The sequence below is a fragment of the Brienomyrus brachyistius genome, chromosome 20, assembly GCF_023856365.1.
Source record: "Brienomyrus brachyistius isolate T26 chromosome 20, BBRACH_0.4, whole genome shotgun sequence".
Taxonomy (NCBI): domain Eukaryota; kingdom Metazoa; phylum Chordata; class Actinopteri; order Osteoglossiformes; family Mormyridae; genus Brienomyrus; species Brienomyrus brachyistius.
The window spans coordinates 14,642,664-14,666,009 of record NC_064552.1 but is presented as its reverse complement, the minus strand read 5'-3'; the positions used below and the strand labels follow the sequence as shown (position 1 = coordinate 14,666,009).

At 48.8% G+C, this 23,346-nt stretch overlaps 1 protein-coding gene across 1 annotated transcript in view; it reads right to left on the bottom strand.

Moving 5' to 3' along the window:
* The window catches only part of strn (striatin, calmodulin binding protein), a 58,609-nt gene extending 35,571 nt beyond the window's left edge, over nucleotides 1–23,038 (bottom strand). The window contains 1 exon segment of the mRNA XM_048987187.1: nucleotides 22,605–23,038. Within this exon segment, the coding sequence (XP_048843144.1) occupies nucleotides 22,605–22,832 (228 nt within the window). The 5' untranslated portion in view covers nucleotides 22,833–23,038.
* Nucleotides 23,039–23,346: the final 308 nt, after the last annotated feature.

The window sequence follows — 23,346 nt, the reverse complement described above, 5'->3', positions numbered from 1 at the left end:
CCACGTTTTTGCTCCCTCCCAGCTTCCGAACTTGGACTGTCTGGGGGAGTTCCCCAGGAGCAGCTTGGGAAACACTGCCTTAGAGGACCCGCCTTTCTAGAGTTCTGCCCTCAACAGGTGTGCTCTTCCTTTTATTTTCTGGTAATTTTGCACATGCCTCCTCCCTCTCACCCAATAATCGAGTCACTGTACGAGAAACACAGGTGTCAGGACAACAACAACGTGCAACCATATATTGAGCAAGCGATCGGAAGATGGGTGGATGGATGAAAAGGATGAATAACTGATTAATAAATAACGCAGGTGCTGTTTTCTTTTACGTCGGTTAGGTTAAAATGAATGCCGCTTTGTTATCCCTAGAAGATCATTACCCCCCCTTTAATAAAACATGAAGCCTGGTCCCTGTGCGTCACACACGAACAGAAAGGGGCACATGCTCAAAGCCGGATCATCAAAATGAAACTAAACGAATGAGCTCTGCATATTAAGCTGTGTATATCTGCACAATGCTTTGCTCTTTAAAGAGTTCCTCCCAGATTTAAGGGCTTTTGAAATAAGGCACACGACGTGTTTGTATACATTCCATTCCTCAGTGTTTGCCAGCAGTCCCTGAACACGCAGGCAGAACAGGCCGATACTGTGAAAATGCCCCCCCCCCCACCCAGTGCTGGCCGGCTTCTGGAGTTCAGTGCACCGTGAGCTTGGCCGATAAACGCCCTCATTTATAACTGGAAGCCTCCCGGGAAGGAGCGTATAATGGGCAGCTCAACATTAAAGTGGCTTGTTGATTTGTCGGGCAGTGCAAAGGTCTACTGATGCTTCTCCAATCAGCACCTCCGTCTCCCACGGACCCAAATCCAATGGAATCTGCTTAAATGCCAACAGAGATTTACCGCGGACATCCGAGCTCTTTCCCTCGGACTAAAGCGATAGGAATCAGTCTGAAAAGACCCAGCTTACAGCTTAACCTTTCTCGAAATGTCACATTCATGGTATCCATTCATGCACACAGCCAATTGCGACCAGTAAAAGCTAACAGTGGATAAAAGCAGAATGCACACTGGATACCATGTGTTCAAATGGCTCGATGACGACTCCTTAACCAGCTTATATGGGGTAATACCAGTTTTCCACAGGCTCAGACACATTTATGCTTCAGTATGTGTGCATAAGCATGTATATATAAGGCATATGATGGTTTGGTCTGCATGACGATAACCTCATGACAGGCAATTTGGCATCAACCACATAAGCAACCTTTCACTCAATAAATAAGGCTGGCAAAAAAAAAAAAAAAACATGTCCCAGGAGGGCAGATGACATCACCCCCAGCAGCAAAGCGCTCAGCCTGAGAAAGCTTTGGAACAGGCTCAGGCATGCAGATTGACAGGGCAAGCGAGCCAATCAGGGCACGCTGATGTAATGTTTACAAACTAAAACTGGGCAGCTAACGTGACGGACGGAGGGAAGCAAAAACACGGAGGCCGGCAGAGCTGGCCGTCTTTGGGCACGTCTCTGCGTGTAAACCTTTACAAAAGGTGTAGTTGGGAGACTTATGGAATAAAACTAAAATCTGCCTTTCAGATGTGAAAACCTACAAATTTATATCAAATAAATGACTGCTTCATTATGGCATCTTACTATATCAGTCTATTATGGGTGGCTTTAGCAATTACCAACTATTGCCCGAATACATATATACACATATATATATATATATATATATATATATATATATATATATATATATATATATATATATATATATATATATATATATATATACACACACATATATATACACATATACACATATACATATATATATATACATATACACACACACACACACACACACACACACACACACACACACACACACACACACACACACACACACACACTTTTTCCCCTGATTATCACAATAGAAAGAAAACAACCATTAATATCTACATGTTACAAACATGTACATGTTAAAAAATTACACAAAGAATCCATTGCAGAAAAGCACAGCTGGTCATTTTAGGATGTACATTCCTGCATAATGTAGTTATCAGCCCGTAGGCTATAAACGCAGAGGCCATACGCAGAGGCCATACGCTGCCTGCTCTGCCTGGCACGGCTGTCCACCATGAGGATGACTACCATTTTGTCTGTAACAGAGCTGCTGGCACACGGGGCTGTGTCACATCGATCCCGATAAAACAGGAACTAAACCGTAACTGGGAGAAGAGTGGTCTCTATGGACTGAAGAGCTGGGGATGATGGCAGACGTGCCCTATGATACACGAGGGGCCGGCGATGCCTTTGGGAAATGGCAGCAGAGAGGGAAAGAGAGGGGGGGGGGAGGAGTGATAGAGACAGAGGGGGGTAAAGGAGTGAGAACGAGAGAGAGTGAGAAAGAGCAAGAGAGGGAAGGAGTGAGAATGAGAGAGAGCAAGAAAGAGCAAGAGAGGGAAGGAGTGAGAGAGAGAGAGAGAGAGAGAGAGAACCTCCCGCAGTTAAAAATGCACAGTGACACCTGACAGCGGGGGAGTGAGCCGGCGGTTACGTCAGAGATGCGATGGCAGCTGGAGGGCCGGAATCGCTCCGACAGGGGAAATCACGCAGCATGAGGGAGGAGGATCCAGGCTGTCGGGGAGGGGTGGGGGGCTCAGGTGCCTGACAGTCTGTACAGATGAGCTCTCCCTGCCCCTTGCCCCAGGGTGTTTACCCAGGACCACAGCTGTGCTGTGCACTCACGCCACCCCCAAATTCCAGGGTAGTGAGGTACAGTCCTGGAAATTACTCATGCTCATTTATTATATTATTGTTATTATTTATTAACTACTCTTTTTTAATCTCCCTGCCAAAATGCCAGCCCCATCCATTGCTGAAACGGCCCATCGCCCCCCCTGGAATACATATGATTTTAGCACCCGTTCAAAAACTGGTCCAAAACTATTTGTCAGACTTTGCAGAGGTATTGCATGGGTGCCAAACTGAAACTGATTAAGACAGAAAATTTCATGTGCAATGTGGCCACCTGGTCTTCCCCGAGCAGCAGCTACCAGCCGGGTATTGCCCGTGATGCCACAGAAACTGCAAAAAACCTGAGGGCAGGCCCCGAGCTCGGGGCACAGCATCCTCATTCACGCTGCCCTTACACAGCCCTTCTCCACCGGCAGGGCCGTTGTACCAAAAATAGCCCCACAAATCTGGAGGCTGCATGTCTACCTGGCTCCCACTTTGCCCATCTGTCAGGGACACGTCTCCCATCCCCGCAGCCAAAACAGCGGAGGAACCACCTTCTTTCACAAGGAGGCGAGGAAGGACCACAGTCCAAAGGAGGGGACATCGACCTGGACTACGTGCGTATAAACCTTGAAGGGGAAAAGGCACTGCACATACGGGCGAAACTCCCCACAAGGAGAGTCACGCCCAGGCACTGCTTAACTGCTTAATAATTCAGTGTCGTCATGGCGGAGAGTTAAGCCTGCAAACGCTCCCTAAACCATCTCGCCAGCACAGGGGTCCATCTATATTAAGCCTCCCCAGCATGGGCCGGGCGGCAGGAATCTGAATTTGCCATCGAAGCGACATCGTTGAGAGTTGCGAGGCAGGTCTGTCTTCTCCTGGGGAAACATCTCTGTCCATGGCAGAGAACAGGGCCTGCTGAGAGGCTGGCGGTTATTTTTAACTGGGAGCCTTTCCCCTGCCGGCATTCCGACGCCCCTACCTCCCCTCGTCACCCCACAGGCTTTCCCAGCATCAGGCTCGGGGGCAAATACACTGACATAGTGGCAGCGAGGGCCTGCCTCTCGTAACAGAGACATAGAGGCAGGTGTGGACCCTCCCGCAAAGGGAGACTGCCCCCAACCCTGAGTCCTGGCATGGCCACCACGGCAACCAGGAGCAGGTGGGTCAATACCACGTACATCATCTGCCATTCAGACCAGCTAGAACCGGCTCCAAAGGAGCATAAAGCTGCGGGGAGGAAGAAGTGAAGTCCGGTCCTTACAAACCCGACGATGACATGTGACCACTTGGCTCCCGGCGGCTGTTTCTAAACCTCACATATTACAATAGAGTGGTATTATCTAAACAAAGCCTACTATTCCGCATAGAAATCCCTGCCCCCCTGGCCCCCTCACCCACTCATTCCACACTCTGTAAACCTGCGTCACGACATCCCTGCACACTGCTGGCACAAAGCCTCCCCACTGCCATTTCTGAGCCTCCCACAGAGAGCGGCAGAGGCACACAGGCCCATGCTGCCAGGGGGTGCACGCCTTAACCACAGCGCTGAACGGGGACTCCGCATTTACATCATTTGATAGTGTCTTGTTGACAAATAAATACATTTGTTGACCCAGTTAGTCTATAGCCCATCCTTGGAAGTTTGTTCGACACCCCCTGGATAAGGGCACAGGGTGAGTTAAAGAGCTTGATCGCCATCCTGCTGTCCAAAAACAAGCAAATGAACAGAGACCCCTGCAGACTGAGGGCCAAGAACCCGCTGTCCTGGCAGAGGTGAGGAGAAAAGGGGAGTGGAGGCGAGGGCAAGGGATAGGGATGGAGAGGAGAGGAGAGGAGAGGAGAGGAGAGCAGGGGACAGGAATGGAGAGGAGAGGAGAGGACAGGAATGGAGAGGAGAGGACAGGGATGGAGAGGAGAGGAGAGGAACAGCTTAGATCATACATGGCAACCACTGCGTATCACAGAACAGAAAAGTCCGCAGCAGGGGGCAGTGCTCACGGGAAGCCAAAGGCACTGCAAAAGTAACCAGAACATCCCCCCCGACCCATACACACAGTGAGGGTTTACAGAACAGGAACTGCAGAAGTATGGAATCCCCTACCAGAGGGTAAAAAGGTCACTTGGGGGGGAGGGGGGGTGACCCATCCAGCATGTGGGGACTGCGCAGAAAAACATCTCAGGACCAACCACAGCCTTTCTTCCCCCCGCACATACAACCACTCACCCCCCATCCTCTCCCAGTCTAGGTAATAAACTCCCACACTGAGAAGGAGGTATCCGGGCAGGAGAGCAGTAATGCTGCAGACCTCACAACATATAGGGAGCACATTAAAGACTCAAGAGTGCACCCCAAGCTGGATCTCCTGCAGGGATCACTGTGTCCATCGAGCTTCTGATGATCCACCTCATCCCCGTAATTCCTAATTTAAATGTACGACCTGCCATTTTGGGTCACAGGTCAGCACTTCATATATCCTCCCAAGCGTTGATTCTGCACATCTAAAAATAAAAATCTTTAAAATTCTTCATTCGGCTTTAGAAATGTACGATGCCGAGAAAGCAGCGTGTGTGCGCGCGCGGTCAGAGCTCCCCTCGCCAGACGCGCCGGGCTTATTTTAGCCTAAACAGCAAAAATATATCTGGAGCAAATCAGCGGAGATTCAGGTTTAAAAAAAGGCCTGGTGGATCTCTTCAAAGCAGCCTATTTAAAAGCGTTTGTGTTTGTGATGTTAAACTCGATCATGTTCCAGTTACCTCCAAGCCGTTTGCCCTATGGCATTGAGGGCCAGGAAGTTTCATTTTTACAGATTTTTCTTGATGCGAAGCAGCTTTTTGAAGCCACATTCAGAATGGCTGCCCTGCAGCGATCTTGCAGCAGTTCGGTGTTTCCGAGCACGGCTCTGTCCCTGGGGGGCTCCTCTTTTATGCAGGGCAGCACCGTACCTGCTCAGGTCCTCGGACCGCATGCATCTCCCACCCCTTCGCTACTGACAGCCAGGTCAGAGAACACAGATAAAATGTCAATGCACACCTCTGGCACCAACACGCTCCGTGGTTATTCCATCCGGCTTTTTCAGTGCCGCACCCAGCACCAGAGCAGTTTAAAAACCACGGTCATTACCTCCTGCAGTCCGTGCAGTATCACCCTCGCAAGACAGAACACGTGTGTCACAATGGATTAAACATGTCACGGGAAATGCAACTAGAAACGTACTGAACAGGAACAGACAAGTCGCCCAAGCGGGCATCCCACAAATTCCCACAGAGGGTGAGGAGACCCAGAGAGCAAGCAGGCCCAGTCCTCAGAGGGCTGCTCATGACCCCACCTGGCAGTGCAGCAAAACTCTCCACTGCCATGGACGTCCCCTTTAAAGCATCTGTACTAAAGCATATTACCCAGCTTGAAACAGCGGAGAGCCCATTAATACAAAATGATTCAACCCCAACTCACTATTAAAGGAAAACAGAACAGCTGTATGCGATTTTGACACTCACCACAGTTCCACTCCTACACCTACACGCCTCCCAAAAAGCTCGCTTGGCCTCGGAATTGACTGGGGAGGGGATGACCCCAAGGTCAGCCCCCCCAGGACGGCCCTACAGGGCGAGGCGGCCCCCACATCCACATGTCTGATCCTCTGCAGCTGCTCTCGTGCAGTTACACTCACGACGGAAGCAGGGGAAATACTTTAAGTGCATTAACAATGGACAAAGCAGCATTAACAATTTTCACATGGACTTGCACATTCTGGTAATCATAGCCACTTCTAGTACTAAGAGAGAGCTTACTTAGCTATAGGGTGATAGAGGACAGGGTTATATACATTTAGCAGGTGCCATACTGACTTGCAAATGACGGAGGTCTGAAATTATCTTTATTCCTGGTTCAGCAGTGACCTCCAAGCCAACTTTCATCCTCTCATGCAGTCCAAAGATTCCGTCTATGGAACATGATACATGGCATATAACAAACATTTTAGTTTCCCTCGTTAGGCTGCAATCCGGAACAAGTTTTCATTAGATAAATAGAGATAAGAAAATCAAACACTCGATATACACAATCAACCCAGAGTGCAAATAGAAATTTTATTTGTTTATAAGGTTCTAATTGGACATACGTGTAAAAAAAAAAAAAAAAAAACAAACCACAATAGATCGCAGAATGTTGATCAAAGAAAATGCACACGACATTTACCAATTACCATCTTCCTATGCAAGAACTGTTCATAGCACTGGGAATCAAGTCAGAAATGCAGTGAGATATAATCAAGTACTGAAAGTGAAAGCAAAGTAAATAAGGGAAAATTAAGCCTAGTGGAAACCACAAAGTGTGTAGAGCAGGGATTCCCAGAAGGTCCATGTTTTTGCTCCCTCTCAGCTCCCGGTAGCAAAAATGCATACTGTATATATCAAACTGCAGCACGTGTTGGTAACACTGCAGAACTCGTCAGAGACCCTCTTGGCAAAGGGTATGACTCAGCTGCGATAAGGGCGGCTTAGGGAAGCCACTGATTCGCCAGCAGCATCGCCCCTGCCTCACCTCCTACGCCTGACACGCACAGAGCTCCACCGAGGTAAACACCACTGGACCACAATTAAATCAGGAAAAAGCAGAGCATTCAAGAAAAACAGAACTATATATATATATATATATGTGCCATTAATGCATGATTCCAAATTTTACATTCAGACAAATGCATTAAGAAAAAGTAAACAGCTAGCGATTTAGATTTTTAAATCCTCTTAAAACCGAAACTCAGGGGCCAAAGGGTGCCGAGCAGCTGTCGCTGCATGGCACTCACTGCAATCCTGGCAGTGGCTAAATAACGGGAAGGCCAAAGGACTTAGGCCACCGGGAGATTGGCCATGTCGTCACAGAACTCGGAGAGAGACAGGCTGCAAATTCCCCTGTACTGCATTCCATTTCATGAGCAGTTGTGCGAGCAGAACGGATATGGGTGACACGCACTAATGGGAAGTTATTAGCCACAGGGACCGGTATTCATTCCTGGGTGCTCAGTCTCTGTCGACGTATGACAGGGAGATTTTAAAATGCCCTGTGCGTAATAAGGAGCCCATCACAAAGACATGATCGCTGTAATTGAGCCTAATTGCCTGCCACTTGTGCTTGTTCTATGTGATCATTTAGTTAATATTTTAAAGAGAGCCCACAGCTGCCCCCAAGCACTGAGCAAACCCATCGCCAAAACCATCAGTTCAATCGACAGCACAAGAACATTACTAAATGCACTTCCTGTTAAACATGTTAGACGTTGCATGATCTCTCTCTCTGCACTTTAACATTAGCACCTGTGTGAGCAGGTTCGCTTGTCCTCAGAGACGGACAGCCACGATGAGGAAATCAGTGTAATACCAAGCCAGAGGTCCTCTATGGTAAACAGAGCTCCAGAAATGAGGAGAAACGAGGGAAATGGGGGGGTGGGGGGGTGGCAAGAAGAGGGACAAAGAAAAGAAACTGAGGCTCTTCACCTGGGAATGAAGCCTGCCTGCCCCTCTCCCCCTTCAAGGGCATGTGCTCCTGACTCAACTGAATTTGAACCCGGCATCCCCACAGAATGTATGCTGCTACTGTGTGGGGGAAGAGGCTGGGAGGCGTGGTCTCTAAATGGATCAGGGTGCTGAATACACAACCAACACTAAGCCCTCGAACACAATGCAGTACCACGGCTGACCCACGGAAACCTGTTTTTCCACTGAGAGAAGCTGAAAAGGTGTAGAGACTGGCAACAAAGGAGACTATAAATCACAGCCAACCAGCCACAGCATCAACTGGAAAGAGAAGCATGTCTCCCCTAAGGAAATGACACTGTGCTTTGACCACCACTGGCGCCACTGTCTACAGGTCACCACAGCAAGTGCAGTGTGTCTGTGTGTGTATATGTGTGTCATGTGAGACCTGTGGAGACAGAATGTGACTGTAGCAGAAGCTGATGTCTAGTACTGTGACATTCAGACCAGGCCTGTTTGGATTCGCCGAGTTACCTTTTAGGTCCATTGATGGCAGGAAGAGAAAAATGTTACCCCAGAGATTCAGGGCCTAGCAACTTCAAAAGAGGAGAATCTTATATGCTAAACCAAGGCTTAGAACAGCTATTTCTTTATGCTAGATATCCGAATACAGCTTGAATGTCTTCAAATAGGTCGTACAGCCATCCACTGTGAGCGACCTCTGACCAGATATTCCTCATGTTCACAGAAAGCTGCCTCTCATCAAATAAGCTGCTCTGCAGTGGCCAATGACGGGTGCAAAGGTAGGAGACGGGTGCAAATCCAAAAGACAAGCCCACACCGGCATCTGTAAGCGTCATGGAACATCAGGAGCCACTTCAAGTCCCACACGCAAGCGAACGCGGTCTTTCTCAAAAACACAGCACCTCAACACCGCCCACCTTTGATTTACTGCTGCCAGGTATCTTGCACTCTTGTGCATAGAGGAGCCGATTTTACAGCGCCGTACATTCTCATTCACCTCCCACTTATTTATGCAAGCCATTATGTAAGCGCAGGCTGGGGGAACCGTGGCTGAGTCATCACATGCCAGGAGGGCAGCAACACATACAGCCAGATCGAGTCTGACACAGGCACTGGAACTGCAGGGAAACACAACCGCGATCCAGTCATCATTAGGCAGAGCGAATAAGGCAGCCTCAGAGATCCGTGAGCCGGTCAGGGTGGTCTGTCCCGCTTGGAGCCACCGGGCGCCTATTCTGTCACCCGGAAATGTGCATCATGACTCTCCGTTGGCACGGGGCAGCCATGCCAACCGCGCCCACACTGTTCTGGAGGAAGGGTCCTGTCTGCCGCCTCCGCAGCATGATGACTCGTCCGGGGCCATTTGTGGCGAAGGTAAGGTTGGTCGGCTGGCGTATAGTGCGCCATCTGAGCCACAAACCGAGGACATTATACTAAACTCAAATGGAAGTAAATGGAACAGCAGCCCCCCCACCCCCAACTCCCTCCTCCCCATCTCAGCAGGTTCTTGATCAGGTGTTCGAGTAGCTGACATAATTAGCGGTGATCTAGGTGGCCTGGTTTATCATTAACAACATGGACGACACACTGCAGTTCTGTCAGACGAATCCCGCTGGAGCCTTACAAACCGTTCCAGCCTTCAGATAGATAACAGGCTCCCATCTCGGGACACCAGCCCCTAAAAAAAGGGGAGAGCCTAAGATACATTTACTTAGGCTTCCTTGATTTCTCAGAGCCTAATCGAGGCGAGAGGATAGTGGGAGACGGCAGAGACCATACTGACATCAAACCAACAGGGTCGGAGTATGACCACACAGAGCAGACACAAACAGCCCCCGAGGTCCCCCGACGGCATGTCCCACCATCACACACACTCATATTCCAGTCTGCCCAGTTCATCAGCATTCCAGAAAAGTCCTGTCCCAGCGCTGATTCGAGTGTCACTCAAGCGAGACACCTTTACAAAACATGACTAAAGAAGTAATCAGGATGATCAGAGACAATAAGCTGTTGTTTAAATACCATCGATGCTTCACCGCCCGAACCCTACAAGAACTGGCTCAAAGGAACACAGAGCCACGGTGAGATTAGTGATGCAATATTTAATAGCTTAACTGGAGCGATATTAGTTATTAGAGCTATAATTTGCAATTCACAGGCAGGTGGATAATACAACCGAATGCAGACTGGCATGCAAAAAAACAGGAGAGCATTAGATGGGGCAAACACACTGAGGCTCGTTCGAGATGGATCGACAGTCATGCCAACACGAGGTATAAGCCACAGAAAGCGTGTAAGCGCATGAAAGTGCCCGCAAAGCAAATCGAAATCTTGCTGATTCTGCACTCTCTCATCTTTGAATAGTCTTTGAATAATTTTTTTTTTTTTTTTTTTAAATATACGTTTAACTAAAGGTGGACCTGGGCATTACGGTGCAGTGGAATGACCTTCAGGCTGCAGCAGTCGGAGAAGGAACTTCAGACACAAGGCCAGCCTGCTGTGTTGCGACTCAGCAAGCGGACAGCTTACACCCCCCTCTAAATACTCGGAGAGTATCAAGGCAAAACAGAGCCTTTTGAATGAAGGGCTGACGGTCTTTTTAAACAGAGGTACTCTGAGATAGAGTGCCATAACAGCACTCACGCCCATTGCTGAGGAAGTCCATCTAATGGGGGTGGGGAGGGGGGGGGGGGTTAAGGGAAAAGCAAGCAGCGAAATGGAGGGGTTGTGATCTCTAAAGCAGCCCTTTCTCAATTCAAGCCTGTTTCTACTGCAGCAATCACAACCATCGCAAACCTACAGCTATTAATAAAGTTCTGCTGACAAATGCTTCACAGCCTAAGGAGCCAACCCTCTTTATATATAAACACAAAGGACACTAAGTCACGCAGATGAAGGTCCAAGCCAATGAGAGGGTGCCCTCACGCCGCACCTCTTCGCCTCGCTCAAGAAGGCAGGAGTCTGAGAAAAGGCAGGGCGGTGTTCTGTCTGAAAGCAGAGAGGCAGAAAAGCACCCCCCCCTCCCACCCCCCGCGGGAGCCGGGCCTCCCCCAGGGCCCAGCAGTGCGCACACGCCGATCAGAGGGAAGCTACTTTAATTAGAAGCGAGAAATCTGCACTCCTGATGAGAGCGGCCAGCACCCGTGGAATCAGGCATAAACCTACCAGCAACTGAGAGGGAATAAATAAATATTATAATGAGAATAAAGAGAATACAGAAGCAGTGAGGAAAAACTGAAGTGAATGGGATCTAGCAGCACTTGGTTTTCAACATATCGAAACAATGATCGAGTCACAGCCAGTGAAATGAACTGAGTCACGGAGAGAAAAAATGACAGAAATACGTCAACATTAATATTCATAATGCCATGGCAACCGCGGGGAGTCAATCATTCCTGCCTCTGGGCTTAGGCTGATTCTATGGGCTTTGGGTGAGTGGGCAGGCAGGGATTAAGACTATGCCATTCTGCAGTGCAGGGCAAGTCAAATTATGATGCTCAAGGGCCAAGCACTGCTGAATGTCCAGCCTTTACCCGTAAAGATCAGAATCAGTAATAATCAAACTACCTGAGAGAACTGAAAACAAGGCCTGGATTTGGAATCGAGGGCCAGGATGGATCAGATAGACTGGACCTACCTGATAAAATGATCAGGCTCACGCTATAATCTGTGCACAGCGGCCCCAGCACTGACACCTTACGGTGAAGTGACGGTACCCAGCGAGTAAGGACAAGCGTGCAGGGATACAGGGACACTACAAACAAGATCACCTGCGGATGTGGCACGCGTTAGCTGGGAAGCTGCACAGTGGGGTAACACCTGCTTCACCACAATGCTGCGAATTAGCTTTAAAAATACACACACGGACAGATATGACTATTAGCGCTGGATATGGACACATCTCTCTCACTCCCACACACACACACCCATCTCTGAGCAGATCCACAGCCATGCAGGGCAGAACAAAAAGATACACACTTTCAGGTTCTACGTGAAGGGTGTGTTTAAAAGCATCTCTCTTATGATGAAACACAGCAAACCTTCAGATTACCTGATTGCGAAAATCTTAATTGAAATGTTACTCATTGTATAATGGATTTGAAATGTAAACAGTACAATCCCAAAATAAATGATACAGCTGCTGCTTCAGTGTCAACCTATATGCTGGAGATCTTCTGCTTTGGGGAAACTTCTCCAGCGGCAAGTGGAAATGGGCTTCATCCAGACTGAATAGCAGAGGGATGGTTCCGTTACTCAGCAAAATAAAACCAGAATACCATCTATGGACCCTTCACCTTCTGACATCCGTGTTTCCTCATGATCATAGACCAGGGTGACACTTACGGGCTGGACCAAAGCAGAGGGCTTCAGACTTGAGCAAAGGCCCTATAGCTCAGTTCGCCCTGAGATGAGATCAGAGATCCCTCTAGCAACAAGCACACCTTGTGCCAGGGCATGCAGATGCCTCGAGGACCAAATCACATCCCTGTGCCCAACTGAGGAAGACAGCGTATGCAGTAAGGTTAACCATCAAATCAAGTAACACGAAAATCACAGACAGATTAACATCTGCAAATCTGATCTCCTCATTATGTCTCTTTATGTCCAAAGAGGAAAGACCAGTCAGAACAATAGCTCTGGGCGTTCGGCAGAAAAAATGTAAAAACAACATCATCATTCACAGCACTATTCAGTTGTTGTCGCTGCCAGGGTGAGGCAAAAATATGCGGAAAACAACGTATGCAGATTTTAAGTAGCTACAGGCCTAAACATCGCAAAGAAATGCAAGCACAGAACCCAGGCACTCTCTCCTGAGGAGACCAGTCCCATGTAATGCAGATGCTTCCCAACCAGTCGTGTTAGTGCAACATGCACTAACACGATAGGTGATGCTGCATGGATCTTTCCAATGCAGGTAGTGAGCCGTCCACCTGGAACTAGCTTCTTCTCCCAGCTATTGGGAGCCTGGATGGGAGGAAGGAACGCATCAGGCAACTGCAAGTCATTAAAGACCCGCGGAACGGAACGGAGCACCACCCCATACATGCATTGCCGCAACAGCTTCGTTTCACCACATTCATCCCTGCTATTTTTCCAAAAGATGGCGAAGCTTATAAAACGACAGAGAATTCCAGGGAACACTAGAGCACAAGCGGTCGGAGAAGGATCCCTAATATCTGATGTGGAAACACAGGCCATGCCGTCACAGAAGACTGAGTCAGCCTTATCTTGCATCACCCATCTCATACCTGGTGTGCATCTTTCTCTAGGCAGAAGATGCTGTTCGTTCCCGTCTCACTGTCGTGGACATGCCTGACAACTAAAAACCCTTCCTGGAATCCTTATCGTGGGAATGCACAGCTCCCCGGAAGGACGGCCATCAGGTGCGATTCAGAAACAGCGATAACCAAGAAGAACCATGAGGTGGGGCTTATCGCCCTGCCATCTGCGAGTGAAAGTCACTGAGCTCCACTGCCAGTAGATTCGCTCAGAAGCTTTTGGAGCCAGGTGATTAATATCTCCACATGTCCCATCTTCTGCAGGTTGGTGTGCAGAAGCAAGGGATTGGTCAGTTCCAGTGGGTGAGCTTATCTGAGGGTATCAGCCGACCCCTGACGGTGAAGCTCCGGCTGTCCTTTTCCTCTCTAATTCACCCCAGTGCCGACCGCACCTCCTAACACCACTGGTCACTTTAGCTCAACGACAGTGCTTGGTACCCTTAATCAAGGCCGTTCTGGATGGGGAGCCGTGGTTAATGCACACAAGGCACCCCTTCCTCCCTCCTATAACGCTTGTACCACGCGTACAGAAAGGGCCTTTGTCTTTTCTCACACGTACTGCGCGTGGGGCTACGAACTATTTGATTTCGCGCAGATATGACGCGTTTCAAAATGTGCGTGAGCTTGCATAACCGCATGTTCCTTGTGTTCTCCTGCTTCGGGGGGTGCAGACGGCTCACTGGCGGCCTTTTTAAAACCCACAGGAAGCGGCTGATGCTCTGAAGCTCCTCAGAGAGCAGAGACGAGGCAGCCGCAGTGCTGACAGTGAGCCCCTGAGCCTCCTCGGCGCTTAGAGTGCGGCTACTGGTGCCGAACGGCTATTATGGCCTCAGGACCGTGACCCAAAAACGTCCCGGATCTGATTTTAGTGCACGACCATGAAATGGAAAAGCGGAATCGATACAGAAATAGGACAGATCGATTCCAGCTTAGGAGAACCAGTTGATGGAAGGCTGAACATGAGCAGTGTGACAGGCCTTTTGTACTGATGACCCCCTCACATTTCATAATTATTCGTTTGGACTCCCCCTCCCCCCATAAAATATTAGTTTTATGCCAGTGTGTCCCCCCTCACATCCAAAATGCTTCTGACACCCCTGGGCGTACTCCTACTCTAGGACAAAGAGTCAGGTGAACTGATAACAATGACCAGCCCCACCTGACTCTTCCATTATGGGTTTGAAATGCCCAAAAAAAAACATCTCTTTCCATCTTAAGTTTGCTTAGCACTACTGGAACAATATTCTGTGGACATAAGCACCCAGCATTTGGAGAAAATGCCACACTGCACACCAGGACCAAAATCTCATCCCAGCTGTGAAGCCCCTTTGATGCCTCAGGGGCCAGTGGCTGGCAGTCTCTTAGACACCGACGGCTTCCTGGTTGTATCAGGAAATCCTACAGCATATCGTCAGAATATCAAAAGAAGTGGGATCACCGCAACATGACAATGACCAAAACCACAGGAGCAAACCAACAGCTCGAATGGCAGCACAATGGCATGATCTTACGTCTACAGGCTTACGATCTTACGATCCCTCAGGTCCGGCCATCAGTTACAGACAGATGCTGCTTAAGGATATTGTGAATATACCACAAGCAGACTAACCGCTGAAGTCGCGCTGTTATCATGAGTATCTCGAAGTACTGTGTGCGTTCGTTATTACAAATCTTTGTATTTAATCTGAATTTCCGTCTGCAAATCGGATGTTCTTAACACAGTTGTCTGTAAAATGTTTTGCATGTTTGATTAAAAAATTAAAGTTTCTTTATTATTATGACCTATATGAACACCAGATCACATTTTAGGTGCCATTTAAGGTGGAAATCCCGTTAATTCCAAAGGGCTCATAGACTTTTCCCTTAGAACCGCACAAAACCATACTGACGACGAGACCAACGTAACGGTGCCCTGCACCAGTGACCATCACCTTCCTGGGAACTCCTCTCAACAAATCCCTGATACACAGAGGCCTGGATGCCCTTTCCATAAGTTGCAATAAGCCCAACAGCGCATACCGGCTACAATATCCCTGAACACGGAGTCTCTCCGGGACACTGTGAGGATTAAGAGTAGCCGCAAACCGAAGGAGAGAGGAAAAAGGACAAAGCTCAAGGGAGCAAAAATGGCAGCTGCCTTCCCAGTGAGACTTTCTGCTGCAGTGCAATGATCAGACCTATTTTTATAGCCCAAACATTCCCCCAATAGGCAGAACTCACCCAAACCCAATACCAAGCCAGTGCATTTAATAATGTACCGCCTAAATGTTTCACCTTCACCACTAGCCCTGCCCGTCATGATAAATCCAGCTCTGAAGCCTATTGCATTGTCTCCTTTTCCCTCCAAGGCCTCCAGACATGCAGTGCAAAACTTACAACCAAATAACTAAGCTTGCTCACGCCCGCTCATCATTAATACAATTTCATTAATACAATACAGGGTAATATTACGGGAACAAGTAAAATTACACAATGAACCCACACAGTGTTTGTCTCAAAACAAAAGGGGTCAGTCCGTGCCAAATCAACCAATGTCCAGAAAAGTTCCATGGGCATCATTCCTGATTTTGATGAAAACTGATCCTTATAGAGAACACTGAAAATTCCCCAAGTTTTTTTATTTTTGCAGGTCCATAGCTTTGAAGTGCTTAATTTTAATGCCAGATTCTGAAAGAGCAGGGAAAAGTATACCAAGAGAGCAATTTTCAGTTCTCTAGCATGCTTAAAAGTGAAGATATGGTCTCCTGAATACCCTTACAAATTATATGCGCGATTCGCAAGTGCAAAAAAAGGGGGCGTGGCACACAAATTTGAAAGGGCCATACCTTTGGACGGCATCAGAATTTTTCAATAAAACTTGGGGAATTTTCAGTGTTCTCTATAAGGATCAAAATACCAAGTTTTCATCAAAATCAAGAATGAAGCCCATGGAGCCCCTGGTTGATTTGGCATGGACTGACCCAAAGAGCAATGAGCATTAAATCAAGTATTAACATTAAAGAATTTTATTGCTTTATTGCTTTAAAAAACCTTTTTACAAACTAATTAACTAGTTTTTAAAAGCCATGTCCCTTACATTTTGATAGGTTAATAGTCCGATGACGTGAAAACGTCTTGAGTTATTCATCTGTGTACATAGTACATCACTGCCAAAAAGCAGCGATTCAAACCCCGGGCGACTTGAGAGCGGTCTTTCAATTAGCATTCCTTGGTCACAAATAATCATGCACGCGTCCGTGTGTGTGGGAAAGAAAGGGGCTTTAAGAACAGGCTTCTGCGCTCCTCTGAAGGGAGCCAGTCAAGGGAGAAAAAAAAACGTGTTTGATGCGGCAGATGAATCACCGAGCCATGAAAAATTCAGAAGATTTAAAATACAAGCTTTGAAGGCCCTGACTGCCCCCTGCACTCATTTTGAAAAGAAAAGCGAAACTAGCAATTCGGGTAACAAACATTAAGGAGAGTTGATTCGGACAGTTTGGAGTGTTTTATGTTTGCTGATCGCCCGTGAGCTCACACTCGTTCGCCGCCAGCTTGCTCAAGGCCCACGAAGAGCTCAGTCGCAGCCACGCGGTGGCTTGGCCTGTGAGGTGGCCATGGTGGCCCCATTCGGCACCATCCGCCTCCCAAATCAGGGCAGCCCCTCTCGGACCAGCCTGCAGGGGAGCTCGTCCAAAACAGCTGCAGGAGCAGTGCACTTCTTCCGCAGTTGCCTCCAAAGAAACCAGGACAGAACCCACGCATCTCCATGGTCGCATTTTCACATCTGCGGCCACCTCCACACAAAACCATAAAGCTCCCATGCCGTAGTGACCGTGCTACATTCACGCCTCTGGGCTCCATCGGAAAAGGTTCGACCTTGACCGTGAAGACCAGATCGCCTCGATGCAAGTCTCGTCCTCGACATCGAGGCAGAGCAGGGAGACCAAGTCAAGAGGGCAGCTCGCAGGTCGACATGCTGACAAGCCAGATAAGAATATTTGACGTAACCACGAAGGCTGTTTTCTGTAGCTTTTATTTTTCTTCGCTGCAGCAGAATTCCAGCTCAGAGAATCGATCGCGCGGGCGGCATTGCACGTGGGGGGTGGGGCGGGGCGGATCGAATACACATGTCCTGAGCTTATCAGCACAATTGCCGGCAAACGGACAGTGAAACCAAGGCAGTAGCCGGCACACGTTTCGGTAACTGCGAGAAAATAAAGAAAGAAATTCCTGGCGCATTTCAACATGACCCTATTGCTTACTGGTCAGAAGGACAATAAGTGGCCCTTTGCTTGGCATGACTACATCCACTGTCCAGTACGCAGGTTCAAAGTGCATATGAAACCCTCCCCCGAAAGGGTCTGACTGAAGGTCACTAATCCAAGGAGCTGAGAAAATGCTGAGGCGAGCCTCCTGGAGAGGCCGAGCGTGCCAGCCCATCATGTGACACAGCTGCCAGGTCAGCCAATGAGTGATCAGGACATATGTCAAGAGTCACATTTGGAACACAGTAGCATCATTAAAACTCACTTCTTTCAAAACAGGCAGTTATTATTAGCATAATCCGCAGCCTGGAGAACAACATAAATGGTAAATGATTAGCGCTGGGCTAGATCACGGGCTGCTGCCTCTGACCTGGCTCACCTTCCCAAAGCAGCAGGCCGTTCCCACTTCTCACAAGGCCTCACCTCACGTGTGTACACAAACCCAGGCATAAAACAGATGGGCACTCCCTCCCTGCGTGTCAGCAGGCCCTGAAAGCAGCCAGTCCTGCTGGGGGGGGAGCTGTGTCAATCACCAGGGTCCGCCCCCCCGCAGAGCCCTTTCCACCCAATAAACACAGAGGTGGAAAATAAGCATCACCTCCACTATACAGTCACCCTTGATTCACCACTTCTAATCGATTCACGTGAGGATGGCCAGCACATACCCCTCACCCCCGGCCAGGGCAGTGGGCCATACCGACGAAAACGGACACCACGGCACGACTTTCACCAGCAGATCCATAAAACGCAGTGTTTTTTTCACTGCGTCTGCAGTATCCTGGTAACCACACGAAAGGTGACGTTTCACTGCTTTCCTTTGTGTTTCGTCTTCACACAAAATAAAACCTCAAACTTCACGCAGCGGTCAAGGACAAAAGCCAGAAGAAAATGCCACTTTTTTTTACCTCCCCAAACATCTGTGTAGCACAGCTGACATTTAACAGGCACAGAAACCCACTGGGACATTGGATTTTGGCAAAGGTAGTAATTTAGCGAGAGGGTATTTAGTGAATTTAGTGTCAGACAACATGGCTACAGGTCTGTCTTATAACAATCATAAATCACACCAACTTATATTGATCATAAAAGAACTGGCGGCAGAGACATGCAGGGATTCCTCACTCTGCAGGCAGCAGATACCGGAAAGCCTCCTCACCGAGCATGTAAAAGCCCATCTCAGCACGCCACCGTGCTGCCGAGCTCAGCCTCTTTCTGGTACAGGACCAAACGGCCAGGAAATCCAGAGCAGCCACCTTTGAAACTGCTTTTCACATGATTAGGCGATGAAAACACTGCTGGCAGGAGAAACAACATCCGGCAGGTTTTTGTGTGCGTGTTTAATATCTCCGAGCGGCGGGAGGCAGAGTCTTCAGATGCTGTAATTAGAGGCCGCGGGATGCCCGTTAGCGGCAGACACCCGTAACGTGAGCCGCGAGCGGGCGTGGCGCAAGCGAGGCTCACACGCATCACCAGTCCCAGGCCGACGCCCAACTGCACGGCACAGTGTGGCACGGCACGGTGTGGCACGGCATAACACAGCCACACTGCCCAAGAGATCCCGGCACACGCTGCCTGCTCAAAGAGACTTAATTAAGCCAATTAATTTATATTCTTTCAGAGTGCAGGACATTAAGCCACAGCAAAGCCCACTAGATGAAGATTAAAGAAGAGAGGTTATTGGCTGGTTCCCAGCTCCTTTCCTTGGTACCAGGCCCCCGAATGAGAGGCGCTTAGGTCTGCTCTCTAGGCAAACCCATGGGAAATTCCCACAGGAGAAAAGAGAAACCCTGGACGAGAGAGTCCAGCACTACCGGAACCAGCAGACCTGTGTCCACAGACAGCACCTGCATTTTCACATCAAGTGGACTTCATTGCCATATAATACCTACACAGGTATAAAATGACACGAAATGACATTCCTCCAGAAATGTATGTTGTACCACAACAGCAGATAACATGGGGAAAGTTTTCACAAGACTCAAAGTGCAAAAGACGACCTCATGTTCAAACGTCACATAGATCGACAATACAGCAACAAAGCAAAACCAGAGGCAGTAACTCAGCTGTTACCCATCACTCAGCTGGGAGCCCCTGACTGACGTACGAACAGAACTGACCGCTTTGGAGAGCAGAAGGAGGAGGACAAATGGGAGGGCCGTGAGATGTACGTCGCCCTGTACAGTCATTATTTCCGTTCAGCCTGTTTTTATGGTTATGTTCACAGGTCACAGCTGGCAGGGATTTACTGAAGCGACACCGGCTCTTCCAGGCTTGCGTTTACCTCGTAGCTCCGCCAGAGCCCCACGCCCTTCCCAGATTCACCAGGCCAAGCTGGCAGAGCACAGCGGGAGGACACCTAACAAACGCGGCAGGGAAAAGCAAAGTGGCCTTCTTCTGTTACGCAACACAGGCAAAGGGCCGGAGCGCAAGGGATAGCGCAGGAAGGAGGGCTCCCTTCACCCTGCAGGAAGCCCAGTCTACTGCTCATTGTTCCCTCTGCTTCCACAGCTGCCTAATATAGTGCCCCGATCAAATGCTAAAGTCCTGAGCCAGAAGCTAACGGCATCTTAGATCATCAAACTATCGCTGCCCATTAATGCCAAACATTTACTGATGTACAGGCCTTTGTTAACCAGAATGCAAAAAACAACTTTACAGATAACAGCTATTGAGCATCACATTTCTGCAGTGTGTTCAAATCAGTCAGGTTTTCACGTTTCACGTGACGTTAGAGGGGAAAATAAGCTGAAAACCGGATGATATACACCAGGTGATCCTGCTGTATTGGGAAGTTGTCGTGTGTAAATAAAATTACTGTGTACAAGAAAAGGAAATGGCTTCGTTGTATCATTACATTCATGCTTAAAGCAGGTTCTGAGATTTGTACGCAGATTCTGAATCCCACAGATATTAACACTGCAAGAAAGGTTGGTTGTCATCCACAATGATGCAGATCAGACACAAATCCAAACACACACACGCATTTTCAGCACATAGTTATTAACTAACAGTACGTCTTTGGATTGGGGGGGGGGGGGGGTACAACTCCTGACAGCCAAAGGCCACACTGGACTCAATCCTATGACACCCCAGGTCCATTGCTACCCACTGAGCTACTGTGCAGGATCCCACTGAGAAACAGATTTAACTTGTTTAATATTCATGAACTACAAGCTGCCCATACAGAGATGGTGCCTGTTGAATATGTATCAGGACTGCTAGAGAAGCTTCTGATCCATCAGCGCGCACGGCATCTCCAGGTCTGACAAAGCGACATGCAGAGCGTGACGGGACCACGGCCGCCCACTGCGCCCCTGCCTGCCACTTCATCCCAGCTCTCGGCTGCCCTGTGAGTTACCATGTCATCTTCTCACCAACATGTGACTAGGTTAACGCCAGCCCAAAAAAACCTATAACTTTAAATGTCAACAATGTGCACACCAGACAAGTCACTGGAAATAAAAGGAATCCACTGGTAATAAAACAGAAATGTAGGTCGCAGTACAAAAACTAACAATACGAAAACTTAACATTGAACCAACCATTAAAATACCCAAACCGGTTGTCAAACAGAAACAGAGAAACATTTTCTTATTTTATCTCACTAGAACTGGTTAGACAGTAAATTCTGAAATCATTTAAAGGCATTTGTGGTATGTCAGCATATCTGTCAGACACTATTTTTCTCATTTGTACATTAATGTGCTTAATAAAATAAACATACATGCATCTGGCTGTCAAACAATCACAGCACACATCACAAACACTGTGATTTACATCTTTTTCCCAGTTAATGTCTGCACACTCCAGCCACTCACTCAGTCAATGCAATAAAGTCATGCACTAATGAATCATGGGTGGTCTGGCCCATCTCTCTTGCACTGATGATAACTGGGGGATTTCATCTTTAGTAAGTACATGATAAGAACAGTTCCAGGGAAACCAGGACTGAAATTATCCTGGGGACATGTATATTTAACCTCCTACCTGAAGCAAACCGGGTTACATCAGAAATGTGTCTGCACCGTTAATTTCGATCGTTTAACAAACCGGACTTTTTTAATGATTCCGAAAGGCTACCTAGTGCAGACTCCCCCCACACACACCCTCCCCTCCATTACAGATCACAGCAGAATGGTGAATTCCCTATTAAAACACTACGGCATCTCCAACTGCGCCGATCTATAGCCCATTTTAACCCAATCCCGCTTTATTTATTCTCGGCACAAAGTACTTTACTCTTCATCGGTCTGCATTTTCTGACTCCGGGTTCAGCGAACAGAAGGGCTTTTCTCCGGTTTAGGGGACTACGTGACTGCCGCCAATACACATACGACTGATGAAACACTTTCACCGGCATGACATGTATGTGCCATGCGTGCTGGTAAGAGTGGAGGCCGGTGCTTCCCTCGCGCCTACACACTATATACACAGTATATACTCAAATATATACTTACACGCGCGCGCGCGCGCGCGCGCACACACACACACACACACACACACACACACACACCCCGAAGCCAGGGGTCGTCAGTATAAACAGCCAGGTGACTAGACTCACACTCACTAACCTACTGCTGCTTTAATTTCCTTACATTGCATGCAAGTATACGGACAAACTCTATGTACAAACAGAAGCAGCCAGGCGGGACCGCCGGTGTTTATGTGCCGTCTGACGCGGCTCCGGGTTCCCGGCTCGCCATGGCCGGCGGAGGCTCCGGAGGAGCAGCTGGCTCCCAAACACACACAAACATACATTAAAATACACTAAAATACGCAGACGAGGCGAAAGCGCCCATGCCAGGCGATGTGGCGGATCAGGTCGGCGCGGTAGCCGGTTCGGGATTACCTGCAGCTCGGCCCGCTCCGCGTCCCACTGCGCCCTCTCCACCTCGAACCGGGCCCATTCGTGCTGCAGGAAGTGCAGGATCCCCGGGATGCTGTACTGTGCCCTGGCCGCCTCTCCTCCGCCTGCTCCGGGGCCGCCTTCGCCGGGCTGGGCTCCTTTCACGCCGCCGGGCAGTACCGAGCTGTTGTTGGCGTTAAAAAAGACGCCGGGCCCAGCCTGCTCGTCCATGTCCAGGACCGGTTCACGGAGAGCTGGCACGACTGATCAGTCGGACGGGTCTCTCCACCGCCACCGAGTCCGCTCTCCGTCTGTGTGACTGAACTAAACAGGAGAAAATGACGAGCTCTCTGCCTGGGGACCGGAGCTGCCGCTGGCGGTGGGGGCGACTCACTCTGACAGCTAGCTGTCACTCAGTGACGTCAAAGCCGCCGCCGCTTCTTCTTCTTCCTTCGCCGTGCTGCCGGTGCACATCGCTCCCGACTGACACGGTGCTGCCCCCTACAGCGTGGAGAAATCAGTGCACCGCAGTGCTTTGCCTGCCAGCACATCCGTGCCTCTGTCTCCGATTTATCCTACGATTTCAACGTGGCCCTTCGCTTGAATTTGACAAGGCAGTCATAAGACTCACACTTCTATGTGTGCACGGACGTATGTACACCAATCAGTCATAACCACCTGTCTAATACTGTATTGGGCCTCTTCGTGCTCCCCAAACAGCTGTGACCCGTTGAGATATAAATGC